Here is a 15473-nt window from a genome sequence, read left to right as displayed (position 1 = left end):
CCTCATCCTAATATGGCTGGCGGTGTCTGAGAGACACCGCCACCATATTAGAGCTTTTCCGCCGCGGTTGTAAGCCAACCGCGGCGGAAAAGCAGCGGACTGAAACCAGGACCCACCAGCCATCCTAATGTGGCGGTGGGTCTTTGGTGGGTCCGCAGCAGATTTTCCGCATCCTCCGGGCCGGCGGTGGCTTCCGCCGGCCCAGAGGATGCGGAAAATCCGCTATCCTAATGAGCCCCTTAGTTTGAGAGGTCTACTAAGTGTGTACCACATAGGAAGTGGTGCATAATTAGTGAGATCCCAGAGACTGTGCAGATATCTCCACTCTGACTGCGCAGTGTCCACACACAAATATACATTTAGTAGTAAATGTGGGGGGGAACAGAGGGCATTGGCTGTAAAATTGGGAATACTTACTATTCTATGGAGATGTTAAATAAGGAGCAAGGATGGATTTAGGGAGTGGTTTAGGGAGAGATGTCCACATACTCACAAAAGACTAAGCCCATTCTTATTCACAAACCGCACTTCTAAAGTTACTACAGCCACAGATGCCACAAAACAGTTGTAAATGTACTCAGCTTAGATTGTAAGTCTCCCATAGAAAGTAATAGAGGCAGGGACTTAAAATAAAACCGCATATGAAATAATATTACTATTTCCTATAATTTACCATACTGCGATCTCCCTCACTGGGCTGGAGCTGTCGCTACGGTAAAGTAAAGCAATCACATAAAAAAATGATTAAACTTGAAAAGGTTGTAAAAATATTTTTATGGGAAATATTAATTTAAATTGCTTTATATATTTATTTTAAACGTAGGTCAAAATAAAAAAAGCTACAGCACTATTACATTAATTTTGAATGAAATATTTAATTATTTTAAATATATTAAATTAAATTTCCACTATTTAAAAAAATATATATCAGGAGAAATCTCACCCAAATCAAATATTTACATTTAAATAGTACGTGTTCAACATTCAAAAACAAGTAATGCATAGATTTAATTTAAATGCATTTAACAAATTAAAGTTAATTTAAATTAATTTAACAAATTAAACAAGTTACATTTATTTTTAAATTAGAAAGGTAGTTAAAATATTTTATCATAAACTAATAGTTATTTTTAATTAGATTTCTTTGTTTTAACATTAAATTCATTTGATATATGTATTTAAAACTTCAAAATAAGTTAATTTAATTTAACATTTCTGACAAGGCTCTACTTTACGTCCCTGCCTCCATTATTTTCTATGGGAGGCTGTTGCTGTATCAGTGGTTGCCCATATATGGTGCTGGACATACTACTGCTCCTTTTTGGCTGCATTAACTTTACACCCGTACATTTGTCTCCATCCTCTAATTCTTTTGAGTAACTTTACATCCGTAACTCAAAACTGTAAAAGTAAACATACATGTCTAGATTTACTCACGTACAAGTTTTCCTTTGTGAATCGTACCCAGCATCTTTAGGAAGGATTACATGTGGTCAACAGGCAAGTGACCACCCTCCAGCAGGCAGGTCCAGTACACACAGCATCAATCTGCATGGGCAGAACTGCCCCCTTCTCATATCAGATGGTTTGCCTTCTGCAGTGACAGACAGATTGGCACTTTGAAAGCACTGTTCTGTCTGTCATTGCAGCACTCTCCCATATACAGCAAATGTGCACCTTGTGTCAGCCCTTCTTTTTTCATAATCCAGAATATTTTTTTAATTTAATTTTATTTATTTTTATTTTAGGAGTTTTGTACAGCGCGTGCTAGACCCAAAGGCATCAGAGCACTTCACAGCAAATACAATAATGTGCATGGATAGATAGAGACAGGTAGATAGATAGATAGATAGATAGATAGATAGATAGATAGATAGATAGATAGATAGATAGATAGATAGATAGATAGATAGATAGATAGATAGATAGATAGATAGATAGATAGATGTGTGTGTGCAGAGTGTAATATGGTATTTGTTTACACTAATGAGTTTGAGGAGCGGCCGAGAATCATAAAAGGAGAAGCATCAAGTGAGCTATCGGGCGCATCCCCTTGCTCAACAATGGTAATAATTAGTAAAGCTCTATGTATTTGCATATAGGGTTCATGCCATGGCATTTTTTCATGGGTATTTGAATATAATCGAATGTATGTAACTAACACCAGGATAAAGGGAGTTAAATTTGGACAGCAAAGTAAATCACACTCAAGAGATATTATGTTTTTCTCATTTAACTTTTGCTGCACTGTGGTAATAAAGTCGAATTAGACCTTTGACATTCGAAATAAACACGTGAATGCATGTTTATTAGTACAATTGCTCTAAATATTGTATTATTCCACTACATTTAATTTCATTGCAGTGGAACTAATAGCAACATGCAATAAAACTAACAAGTATCCAATTTAACAATCAATTTGATCTGGAGAATGGTTCTATGTAAAAATTAAGGATCTCACAAAATAAACTTTTAAAATCATGTTCCTAAACCGTTGAACTACACATATTTAATAACATATTTCTAATGTCTATCATTTCTGTTATTTTTCCTAAAATACAGATCCTTGTTTATTTTACCAGCCATGTTCTTTATTTCTAAAACACATTTTTTAATGATTACACAGAGACATCTGATACTAATTGGACCCAATCAACAAAACCTAAATCATACATAAACCAATCCATAGTAAGAATAAACCTACAACGAAATTGTATCACAATTTAAATGCAGAAGGGTTAGACATAAAAGGAAAGGGGGGTGGAAAAAGCTTGATATTAATATATGCAATAGGGAAATCTTCTGCTACCACAATAAGAAACTACAATATGACCCAATGAAACTATGAGTTTTACAAGTTCAAATAAGAAACCAAAATCTCTTGGAATTCAGCTTCTGTGTCAGTGATGACAAATGTTACCCTCCCTAAATAGGATAAAATTGTCGTTTTGGAAATCCATTCTAGAAATGATGAATATTTTATTTCTATTGTCGTAGTCACTATTTGTAAATATCAATGTGCATTTCACAATCCATTCCTGTGGTACTTTAGATTTTGATAGTAGTCTTGACAAACCTTTATAGAGTATCTATGGACTGTGGGCGGTAATACCCATATCTGGTATTAAGTGTATTCTTTGCAAAATGTGTGTCTACTATCGCTGTAGCTTGACACAATTACACAACATAAGATTATATTCTGTATTTGATTGATTGCTCTACTACCAATCATTGTTGTCTTAGGGTCATAACTGAGACATTTCTGCATATGCTTAGTCTACTCTGCTGGATGTTTTCTGTAGTGTTTAAAGCATATTTAGATTTGACTTTGTCACATGAGTTTTTTTGATCATAACACTTCCCATTTCCATCGCACATTCCCTCATTCAATTCTCATTTGCAATGTAGTCTATTTTTATCCAGGAAACACCTTGTTATCCTAGGGCACCCTATGCTTTAATCACATGAATTGGCATTCTCTTAACAAGTGATGTAGAACATATTGTATTACTACTGTCAGCAGTTAATCAAGAAGCTCATCTATCAGACATTTCACTGTAAGTAAGTACGTAAAAAGTGTATTTCGGAAAGTTGATTCCATAAAACTTACAGACAATAAAACAATTGTTAAAATACAGTATTTCAAAATTGTTATGGCCAAATAAAATCTCTTCAAGTCTATCATAAAAATGCTTTTAAAAGTATTAAAAAATTGTCATAACACAGCAAGAGGTAAAAACGTGTACATGAATAAATATTGAATTAGGGTAATTGCACCACTTGATCAATGGTAAGTATGTTTTCTTGGCAGTTCTAAATGAAAGATTTGTTTGGCAAAACAACAACTGATTTCATCATAGTGAAGAATACCTGATGGTCCACTACAAACTTTTTCACCCATTCGTTTTGATTTAGGGTTTTCCAAGTTAGATCAGTAAGTCTGGAAATACACATTTACTTTCCACCCTTTAAATGCTGATCCAAAAGAAATCTTGTAAGATCAACTTAAATGTATCTGTACACATAATATTCATTCAGCACTTTTCCCAGTGCTTGCTGTTCTATTGCTACCCAACTAGGCCATTCTCCTGAATTAAGGATTAGCCATTTTAAGTGAAGCTGTCCTTCACTCGCCGGGCTCTCTACATTGTTCAGAGATAACATTTTTTATCTCAGAGCTTATAGTGAAATTAGTAAGTATGTAATCAACACTGAGTTTGTGTGCATATTGGCACTGAAGGCCTAAACTGTTGAGCAAATATGGAAACTTAGGGAATATATATATCTACATTAATTTCATTTTTACCAATAAGGCCAAGTTCAATTTTCGCAAATCAAGAAGAGCCTTGTTAAAATAATATTGAAAAATCTAAATTGACTTTACCAATTGTGCAATATTTCTGAAAATAGAAATACACTTCTCTGTTATTCCATTGACTGACCTTTCAAAATTCCATTGGTATGAGTCTAAATGCCACAACTTGTTATACCTTTCCCTTCTTTTTATGACAATAATATCTGAGCAGTTTTTATCTCCATTGGAAATATTCCATTGACAATATTAGCGTTATAAATATTTCTTAGCATTTGTAAAATGTATATTCTTAAAAGCATCAAGAAATCCAATAAAATCATTTAATGTGCACCCATTCCATCTTTAATTAACATATTTTATTTATTACTTTTGACACTGAAGTGCTGATCTAGCATAACATTTCTGTATTCACGCAATACTGGTGTTTATTGTCTTCCAAAATAAACGTAATTTATTACAATAAATTCTCATTGGCTATACAGCTTACAGTAAAACACTTCAAACCTCTTATATATATAATTATTGACATTCGATCTGCTTTAACTGTCTTTCATGTTTTTAATTATTTTGGAGACTTCCGTATATAGAGGTTATTTGCTATTGATGTTCCACTTTTCTCCCTTTCTTCTCAATTAGATGATAATGAATTCTGGGTTCTCAAAATTCTATCATTTTACTTTGAAATTTGATAGCAAAAGTGTTTGTTTTCTACCTTACCTAAGTTATCTAACTTTTCTTTTAACTGGTTCTATTGAATGTTTCCTTCTGTATGCTGATTTCCACCATCAAAGATATATGGTACAAGTCCTATCAAACAATAATTCGTTTATTTTCCAAGCACCATCTGCTATATTTTGCCTTTTCTCAACCATTAGTAAATTAGTCAGAATTAGCTTAAATTGAGTATGGTAGGAAATACTCTATTTCCTGTTCTAGTACCCACAATTGTTTTGTGTAGTTAATAGAGAGAAAAAGCCTATTCTTTTTCAGGATTTACGCACTGTGAATAATATTTCTAGTTTGTGCTAGTAGCCTTTATTAATGTCTGGATGTGACTTAAAGGGCCTCATTACGATGGCGGTCGGACGAGCGTCCAAGGGCCATTGTTTCGGGCTCAAGACCGTCCGACAAGGAGTTGGTGGTCCCAATAGCCCAATTAGGACCACCATACGGGCGGTCGTAAACATCCCTTTTTCCATTGTGGCTTGTGCTGCGGCCCGGAAAAGGGCCGCAGAACAAGCTGCAATTGAAAAAGGGATGTTTTAGAACATCCATGAACTATGTGCCAACCACCATGTTCTGCCTTGCACACGGTGCATGGATGTTTGGGGCGGCACCACGTGCGTGTGCCCCCCAGGCCACATAGCCGAGGCCTATAGAGGATGTGGGTCGTGCAAGGGGCCCCAAAAGTCAGTTTCTGACAGCCCCTTCATGGCGGTTGGATCTCCATGAAAAGTCTGTCGGAAAGGGACAACATAATCCCTATGGGGTTCCCTGCACAGGCACCGCCCCATTGTAGGGATTACTGTCCGACCAATGCCCAGATGGGCTCCTTGAGCCAGTCGGAGGCATCGGTCTGTCTATCCGACCGGTGCACTCCGACCGCCGCTATCCTAATCCGGCAGTTGGACCGCAGCCTCAGCTGTCAGACAGACCACCACCGTTGAACTGTCAGTGGCGATCTGCCCGACAACATAATTAGACCCAAAGAGACGATCTAGATTTCAGATTTATGTTTTTTATTGTTTCACTTAAACACATTTACACTACAATGACTGGTACTGTCAATAACCATTATTTGAGATCACATTTGAGGAGGTATATTTATTGGTTCAGTGTTACTACTCTGCTATGCAATGTTTGCTTGAAGCATATTTATTGCTTCTGTGGATATTCTGTGGTGGTAGACTTTCCTTAAATGTAAAACTGCAGTAATCACACACAAAAATAGGAAGACTATTGTAACATTTAAGAACGTTTTTTTGACAATTTGACCTTTGTGCATATATGTTGAAGGAATAAGTATTAAAAACCTAAGTGTAATTAATATTTAACATAGTTCCAATTTATATTCTTAAAACAAGTGTTTAGATTAGTCAAACTGCAGTCAGGAAGGGCTAAGAAGCTTAGCAATCACCGTCGGAGCAGGAAGTAATTATTGCCCGCGAGTGACTTTCTCAGCCAGCACGAACGCCCAAAAGATACCGTCCCAGTGGCACGACTTATATCATTGCCGCAAGAGCAGATTGCAATTAACTGAGCAACCTCTAACTGGATTGCCTAGAATTTTTGGGTAATTTCTACGACATTAGAATCAACCACTCATGGAGCCTAAACCCCTTCCTGACTGCAGTTTGACTAGTCCAGCCAGGGTGCACCTACCAGGGTCCTTAGGAGGCTGTCTGCCTTGGCCCCCCACTCCCACCCACCCGGTCCTGATGAAGACCCGATATGACCCGCCAAGTTGGCTTTCTCAAGGTTGAAACGTCGACATTAAAACCTGTGTGGACCATTTAGAAAAGGATTTTGTGACAATACTAACTGATGTGGTTCACAGAATTTACTAGAAAAAGTTGTGTCATTTCATTTTCCCATTATTCTTTTCTTCCACCCTACCTAAAGTCACCTTTGTATATATATTGTATATATATTTTTCATTTGCACGAATATCACAGAGCACCAAAACGTCACCTTCCTCACATTTAATGCGCCGCTATATACTGTTTACAGCCTTGTAAATTGTGAATCTAGGGTAATTATAATTGAAACTAATTTATAAAAGTCTTTGGATATACCCTACTTTGGTTTGGAGTTGCAATTCTTCTTTAAATTTGTTGTTTATATAATGAATAAATTACTGAATACTCAGAATATTTTTAAGGAAAAGGAAAACCCGACCGAACCACTTGTAATATTTCACCCCCTTAGCCACAGCAGTATGTAGCCTGCTATAGCCCAAGTACTCCACCCCCATGTGGTCAGTGTCATCATTCATCAACCTACTGGCTGCCCTTCTGGTACCTGGGTTAGCAGTCCATTAACTGTACAAAAATAAATCTATATTATTTTTTCCTTCAATTGTCATTTCCATACAACAATTGGATAGGAAGGATGACGAGCAGTTCTATTCTCACGCTGTTGATGACAAATGAAGATGTTGTGTGCTACACTGATCCACTATGCCAATTTAAACAGCGTAACGTAATTTATGATCATGATGTTATTTGCATTGCAGTCCGATGATAAGTTGGAACAGTGGCATACCAAAGCATGTAAATGTGATTGCCAAAGAGGATCCAGCTCAACATGGTCCAATGGAATAACCGTCTTAGACTGCATGCCAGGTAATGTCTTGATGGGTCATATTTGCGTAAACAACTGTAAACGTAATCAAGCATGACTGTAAAAAAGTTTTTTTTTAAACCTATGCTCTTCCCATGACTAAATATTTGCTGATGTCTTTAAAGAGCGATGCTAAAACACCTTACCATTCCTTGGAGGGAATGAACAGTGTTGGCATAAGACTTTGGAGTCCAGTGATGGACATATGGCCCTAATTCAGGGGTCTTCAATCTGTGGGGCGCGACCCCCAGGGGGGGCATGGAGTCCTAGATATGGGTTGCGCATTCCCGGTTTCACTTCTGCCTGGAACTGGAATCCAGGGCCCTTATTTATGAGGCCTTGCGTCAGTTTTGCGCCGCCGGTGCGTCAGTTTTTGTGACGCACCAGCGGCGTAAAATATGCGCCTTGTTGCGCCATATTTAAAAAGTGACGCATCTAGGTAGATGCGTCACTTTTTAAACCCCTGCGCCACATTATACCTGCGTCAGGTATAATGTATGTAGAGGGGGCGTTCCCCCGCAAAAAGCCTCGTAATAGTGACGCAGTGAAATCTATGAGATTTCACTGCGTCACTTTTAGGATGCTGTTGCGTCAAAATCTTGCGCCTGCCTCACAGCAGGTGTAAGACTGACGCAAGCCCTTTCACATGGGGCTTTCCCCATGTGAAAGGACGCATTGCTGGAGTTGCAACACTTTTGTGACACACTCCAGCAATGCGTCACTTTTGCGCTTACAGATACGTCAGAAATACTGACATATCTGTAAGTCCTTGCGACATGATGCGTCATACATTAACCCCTTAAGCGCTGCGTCCGTCCAACGGCCGACGGCACCACTACCTCGGGAGTGCTGCCGTCGGCCGTTGGACGTTCCAACTGCACCTGCACAATGGAACGTTCAGCACTGGAGCTGGACGTTCCAAAGCAGCTAAGGTGTTCAATATGACGCATCATTGGTGTCGCAAGGAGTGCGCAGTGAAAAGTGACGCATCGCTGTTTTCACGCAGCGATGCGTCACTTTTCATAAATGAGGCCCCAGAACAGTTGTTTATTTTCACGCCCGCCCTTTCCCCCACTGCTGTCTTTGAAATTACTCTGCTCTGCCCACGCGCTGTTAACTGTTGCCGTACTCTGACCTTCGTTTTGGCTTGGGGAAAGCCCACATAGGCTATCCCGGGCTCTGGTGTAGGGAGGGGTTGGAGGGGGGAGGGAGAAAGGGGGGAGGCAGTCAGACTCCCACCTGCACCACCAAGACCAATATTTTCAAACAAAAAGGGTTTTTCGAAAACAAAATGAGCTATTTTTAACAAAAGCTAAGGACCAGACCCCGGAGGTAAATGCACTATGTGCAAATGGAAATCCCTTTGTAGGTCACACTTCTCTGTGTACTTGCTTCCCTGGTAGTGTGCATGCAGGGCCAGAGGCGCAACTAGAGTCAAGTTTCGGGGGGAGGGGGGCTAATAAAACCTATGAGGGGGGGCAATTCTTCTAGCAATTGGCACATTGAAGATGCAGGTGCTCTAAGAACAGGTGAAAGAAAAATAAAGCCTTGTTAATAAGTAAATGGTCTTTTAAAGACCTGTGAAGTACTTGAGCGAGGCTGCAAAGAGTTAGATGCCAGACCACAAAAGCTCAAAAACTGTCTCTTTGTGTGCCCGGGAAGCTTTCTCAGCCCGGGCTGACACACACACGGGGGAGGGGTGGAGGCTGGAGCTGAAGCCCTTTGAGCCAAATGGGAATTGAGAAATCAACTCAGTTCTCCCCGACAACTGCCTAAACACCTTACAACCCCACTGTGCACTGTCCCCTGTCCCAGTGGCATCTACCAAGCCAGTTACATTTGTTAAATAGCATGAATTTCCCTTCCGGATCTGTTATTCAACTTTTATTGTAATGTTATCCCACAGGCTTTTCAATCTGACACTTCCATCTGTGCTTTATAGTTCCCAAGGTAGTCAGTCACACTCCCACCTGCGACACTGGAAAGAACAATCTTTTCAAACAAAAAAGGTTTTTTGAACACAAAACTAGCCATTCTTAACAAAACTCAATCATGTGTTATCATTGAGAATTTAACATATGAAAATAAGGAGAATCCAACCAGAGGCGTCACATGTGGTGTGCTCGGTGTGTGCCTTTTAACTTTCTTCCAAAGGCAGGGTTGGGCCAGTGCGGCTATGGTGAAGGCTGCAGGTGTTCTTCCCCCTTTAGAAATGGCACTGCCATCATGCAGCTGACAGAAGGGCAGTGTGCTTGGTTGGGCCAGAGGAGGGTTTGAAAGAGGGATAACACTGTAGGGATGAAGGGGAGGAGCCTGGACCAACAAGGCACTGTCTGTGTGTGATTATTAGGTACTGAAAGACAGGGCCAGACATACTTTGACCGACAGGAGATGGGGGAATGCGAGGCCGAATGGAATGCAAGAAGAGAGGTGTGGAGCTAGAGGTGAGAGGCGGGATGCAGGTGTGAGAGGGGGCTGGAGAGAAGGGGTGGATGGTGTGAGAGAATTGATGAGAGGCAATGTGAGAGACATGGGAGAGGTGAGAGGGGAAGATGTGAGAGGTGAGGAGAGATGAGGGTGAGTGGAGATGGGATGGGAGAAGACAGATGAGAGAAGTGAGGAGGGCAGCAAGGGAGTCAGAAAATTCAATTTGAGAGGTCAGGGATGAAGAGAAATGTGAAGTGGCGAAGGAAATGTGGAAACACAAGAGGAGAGGTGAGTGTGAGAGAAAGGTGAAGGCAGAGAGGACAGCTACCATTAAAGGGTGAGAGAAGATAACTGAGAGGTGATCCATGAGGTATAAAGAGAATGTATTCCGACGTGGGTGAGGGGGAGCAGCGAAGGGGGAATTGAGAGACTACTGGGGTGGTAACAGGTGAGAGGAACGTTAGTTCAAGAAGGTGTGTTAAAACAAAGGAGAGATGGGAACGATGAATGGTGGGACTGGAGAAGTGTAAGATACAAATTGATAAGACAGAAATTTGAAGGGAGAGACTTGAGGTGAATGAGAAGTGCAGAGGGTTGAGAGAGGAGATGGGGCCAGGGAGGCCATGAGTTAAATAAGAGAGACTGTTAGAGATGAGGGGATTGAAAAAACAGAACAGCGAGAGATGATTAAAGGTGCAGTAAGAGGGTGAATGGGGATTGTTCAGAAGTTGTAAAAAGGGGTGAAAGAAAATGGCCCGCAAAGGGAGAGATGGATAAAGGGGACGGGGTGGGAGGAAAGAGGTGTGTGTGAACTTTTTGACTCTGCACAAGACCGCCAGGGTTTTAAGGGACCCGTGCTGCTCCCAGCCAGGGCCAGGTGAGCTTCTAATGTGTTGACACTGCGGAGTGGAAGGCCCTTCACAAAGGATGACTAGGCATCTTTCTGTTGTTTATTGCTGTATTTTGGGTATAAACTGGTACTGATGAGGTGAAATCTTTGATTAGTGTTACCATGTTTAATAAAATGTCAAAATAATGAAGCAATACTATCCCAAAATATGCTGCATCACATAGCATTATTTACATTATCTTACCACACAACTCAATCAACCCTCCTGCATAATTTGGCCCTCCCCTGCCTCATCATTCCAGTAGCCCTACCTTTAGGGCAGGCTGGCAGTGCTCAAAGGGATGGGCAGTCAGGTCAGTGTGAGGGCTTTTCTTTGTTTGCTGCTAGCTCGCCTGTTGTATGGTCTGGTGGACTGTTTTTACTGTTAATTTATGTGCTATGACCACAAATATTGTCTGCAGCAAGCACGAATGCATGCAGTTTTCCAGTCCTTGCAATATACTTATACAACTCGACTTTTACAAGTTTAAAGCTGCACATAATTTGGTCCTCCCTTGCCTCATAATTCCAGTAGCCCTGCTTACAGGACCGTTTGGCAGTGCCCAAAGGGGTGGCCAGGCAGGTCAGTGTGCGGGCTTTTGTGGCTGCTTGCTGGCCTGTTTTATGGTCTGGTGGACTGTTTTTACTGTTGATTTGTTACCCACAAACCTTTGACTTGCTAAACACTGTTAAATAATATTTCCCCACCTTTAAAATGATTTTCTGTGGAAACTGGGAGTCTGTATGGTTATCGAAAATGAGGAGTATCAAGATCTAGAAGTGTTGGTCATGAGGGGATCCTTACATCTGAAAATGTTGACAGGGGGTCCCAGCATCCAAAAGTTTGAAGACCTCTGCCCTAATTAAAAGTCTCCGCCACCCCCCCAGCCCTCCACCCCGGCGTAAGGTGATATCTATCACACCTGATTAAACCTGTCCAGAATTTATCACATGCTATAAATTGCCTCTATTGTTTATGGGGAAAAACGTCCACATTCTGATGATTACTGTACCAAACTATGCATGCCACAGTAAATACCATACTGTTTTCCTCTTCTAAATTTCTGCAGGTTTCACCTTAATTTCTGCAGGTTTAATTTAATGGAGGCTGTGGACTTTTCTTAACCCGGTAATTCTCAATTGCTGTACAGTCTGCACAACTCACAATTTCAATTTGCGCCCAACAGGGGTTTATGCAGGAGTCAGAAGGCCTAAGTGATTGGTCCTTGGCTCCATTATATTAATCAATCTCCTTGTTCGAAGGAGCATTTCTTTCTATAAAATAGTCCTCCTTCACACATCACATAGAAATCATCAAACAAACACAAATCCACACAAACACAGCATCTCAAACAGGCAGAATATCACACGGGCAACGCGTTTACCCAAAGCAAAGTATTGCAAAGGCAGGAAATCACATACGCAGAATTTCACACAAGAGTCACTAACAGGAAAACTTCCTATACAGGTAATCTCATACAGAAAACGTGTTATACAGGTAGTCACACTCAGGAATAGATTGTTATGCATGCAGCATATGACTATGTGCCAGTGGCGGGCGGTAATTGTAGGAGGGATGGGCCGGACAGGACACACACGCACGCATACACATACACACTCACAATCAAGCATTCTCAAACTTGCGCACATACACACACACACATCCATTCACAACACTAGTTACTAAATATTCAAACATACACACATGCACCAAAAATTAATTTAAAAAAAAATCACACTTACCTGCAGATTTGCCTCGGAGGTCCCAGGAGGCTTGGGACTGTTGTCTTCCCTCATTGGATGACCTTAGGACAGAGTGTGATGGGGTCAGTGAGACTGCTGACCACATCACACTCACTGACACTCAACCCTGGGTGCTTCATGGCTTAAAACTGAAGTGCCCAGGTGCGAGGCAATGAGTGACGCTAGCCCACGTCACTGAAGGGGTGGGCCTCAAGGGCCTTTGCTGAGCTGAGGAGGTCATGCCCACAGGAGCTGTAAAATTCTCAGTCCTGTGAAGTTGAGGTCAGGCAGCCAGGAGTATGCACATTTAGCTCATGTCTAGCTTCTGGCTGCCTGACCTGAAAATGAACAGTGTCTGTCAGGCTGAATTTTGCTCTGCCTGACAGACTCTGTTCGTGAGGGACAAAAGGTGAGGGGGCGTGGCCCCTCAGCCCCAATGGACCAGCCACGGCTGCTATGTGCCTGATGCACAAAACACTTTTAATGTCATCAACCTTGTGATTAGCAAAATCGCAGGGTTTGCCGGTGCAAAACAATGCTTTACAGTACATAAAACCCGTTTTGGAAGTCGTAAAGTCGTTCTGATTTGCAAAAGGGGTTCTGCGACTCCTTCCAAATCACAGTTAGGAAGGGGCGCCCTCCTAATTGTGATTTGCAATGAAATGTACTCATGGTTGGTTACCTTAGCTGTTTTCACAAACTATTGAAAATGTGCTAGCTTCCAAGTAAGTATGGAAACTGGTTGGAAAGTGTAGGTTCTCCCTTTAGGGAATCATATCAGGCAGCCTTGGGGAGATCAAGCAGTGAAACAGGGACCACTACCTGTTCCATTCAATACCTTCCTAATAGGAAACATATTTATAAAGCAGCACCTATCCCTTTAAAGGCTACAGACTGCTTAAAAAAATAATTCCCCATTTTGAAGTGTTCTTTCCAGCTTATAAGAATCAGAGCATTCACTCCTCCAGTTAATTGAACCTTGGCTGATAGATTCAAGTGCAGTTCTCTCAGAAAACTCACCAGTGTAGTATGTATCTCAAAGGACAACATGATCAACTATAACTTGGAACTGCTGATACTACTAAAAGCTGAGTTAAGGTATATGAAAGCCATATACACCGAACCCTGCTTTGCAACGGTGTATTTATGGATCAGCAGATCCAAGTCAAGGCATTGCTCAATAATGCCCAGACATGGCCTGAAATTAAACTGGATATCAAAAATAACATTATTCTCATTTGCCCACAAAATAAGCTGCTCACGGATGGCGCCTTTTCAGCCAGGTGGCTCCTGTGTGACTACCTGTTTGGGTAGAAAAGGAAGGTACTAAGGAATCAATTCAACATTTACTTTTACAACAAGATATATTTAATTATCCTGTTGTTTACAATTATTTTTGTCTGGATCAATTTTTACAAGTTTATAAGGACATTTATACGTGGCACAGGACAAGGTAGCACAAAACAACAAAGTTATAGAGATTTTACAAAAATACACTATATATATACAACCTACATGTACAATATATACACTATATATACACAGCAGTGTACCCTACAAAAAAAGAGAAAAATTAGATTGTTACAATATCCACTCCTAACTTAGAGTGATATAGCACAGGCAAGGAAGTCCTCGCAGCGCCTGGGTTGTAAATTCTCCTTAACAACAATATATATTAATCAGGGCGCCTGAAATCAAACACAAAATACAAATATATGGGGACTCCTTATCACAAAGGTGTTGACGCAGTCGCGGTCGCGTTTCCGCCAGTTGTCTCTTTTGGCTTCATCAGGACAAGGGTACTTGAAAAAATAGCCCCCAAATGATAAATATTCCTGTGTGCAGGGAAAGCTTTCTCGTCTAGTGCACACAGGACGGGCCTCAGATAAATGAGGGCACCCACTCTTACATATATCCAAATGTCCACTCGCTCATCGGGCTACTGGAGGCGATACTATTAATGTAAATGTACTCCTGAACACTCCTTGTTCGGAAGTCAGGGTCGTGGAGCAGAGTAAATTTGCATTCCGGGTACTAAAGGCAGCAAACATCCGCGTAGCTTGGCTACCTCCTAAGTAGTGAAAAAGTATTGTCATCTGTTTTTTGTGTTATTGTATTGTATTGTAATTACATTTATATAGCGCTTACTATCCGTGACTAGGCGTCAAAGCGCTTTTTCAGCGAGTTGCAAGCTACTCCGGGAGCCATAGAGTATTAGTGTTGAATTAGTATAGTGAAACATGCAAGTAGAAGATAGAAGAGGAAAAGGGTTTGTATTTATATAGCGCTTGTTACCCATGATGGGGTGTTGATGCACGCTATTCAGGAAGCCCATAAAGGATTAGTGGTGAATTAATATGGTGAAATATGAAGTAATTTCAGTGGTGGATATTAGTCAGTTATTTGAAGTGAGAAAGATAGTCGAGGGATAAAAGGGGAAGAAAGATTTGCATTCATATAGCACTTGTTACCCTTGATGGGTGTTGAAGTACTTTTATGGCGAGTAGCACGCCACTACGGAACCCATAAAGGATTAGTGTTGAAAATTAGTATAGTAAAATATGAAGTAATTTGAGTAGTGGATATATTATTCAGTTATTGGGGTAGAGAAGGTAGCTAGCGGGATAGAAGAGGGAAAGAGGTTTGTATTTATATAGCGCTTGCTGGGGGATTTGAAGCGAAAGTCGCACGCTACTCTGGAACCCATCAGGATTAGTGTTGAATTAGTATGGTGAAACATGAAAGTAATTTTAGTGG

At 40.7% G+C, this 15473-nt stretch overlaps 1 protein-coding gene across 1 annotated transcript in view; it reads left to right on the top strand.

Annotated features, from left to right (window-relative positions):
• RS1 (retinoschisin 1) overlaps positions 1 to 15473 on the top strand; it is an 87076-nt gene that overhangs the window by 58841 nt on the left and 12762 nt on the right. The window contains exon 4 of the mRNA XM_086933307.1: positions 7551 to 7659. Within this exon, the coding sequence (XP_086789433.1) occupies positions 7551 to 7659 (109 nt within the window). The remainder of the gene's footprint in view (positions 1 to 7550; positions 7660 to 15473) is intronic.

Source organism: Lissotriton vulgaris, chromosome 8 (genome assembly GCF_964263255.1).
Source record: "Lissotriton vulgaris chromosome 8, aLisVul1.2, whole genome shotgun sequence".
Classification (NCBI taxonomy): Eukaryota; Metazoa; Chordata; class Amphibia; order Caudata; family Salamandridae; genus Lissotriton; species Lissotriton vulgaris.
The sequence above is the reverse complement of the archived record's forward strand: the minus strand, read 5'-3'. Positions and strand labels throughout refer to the sequence as shown.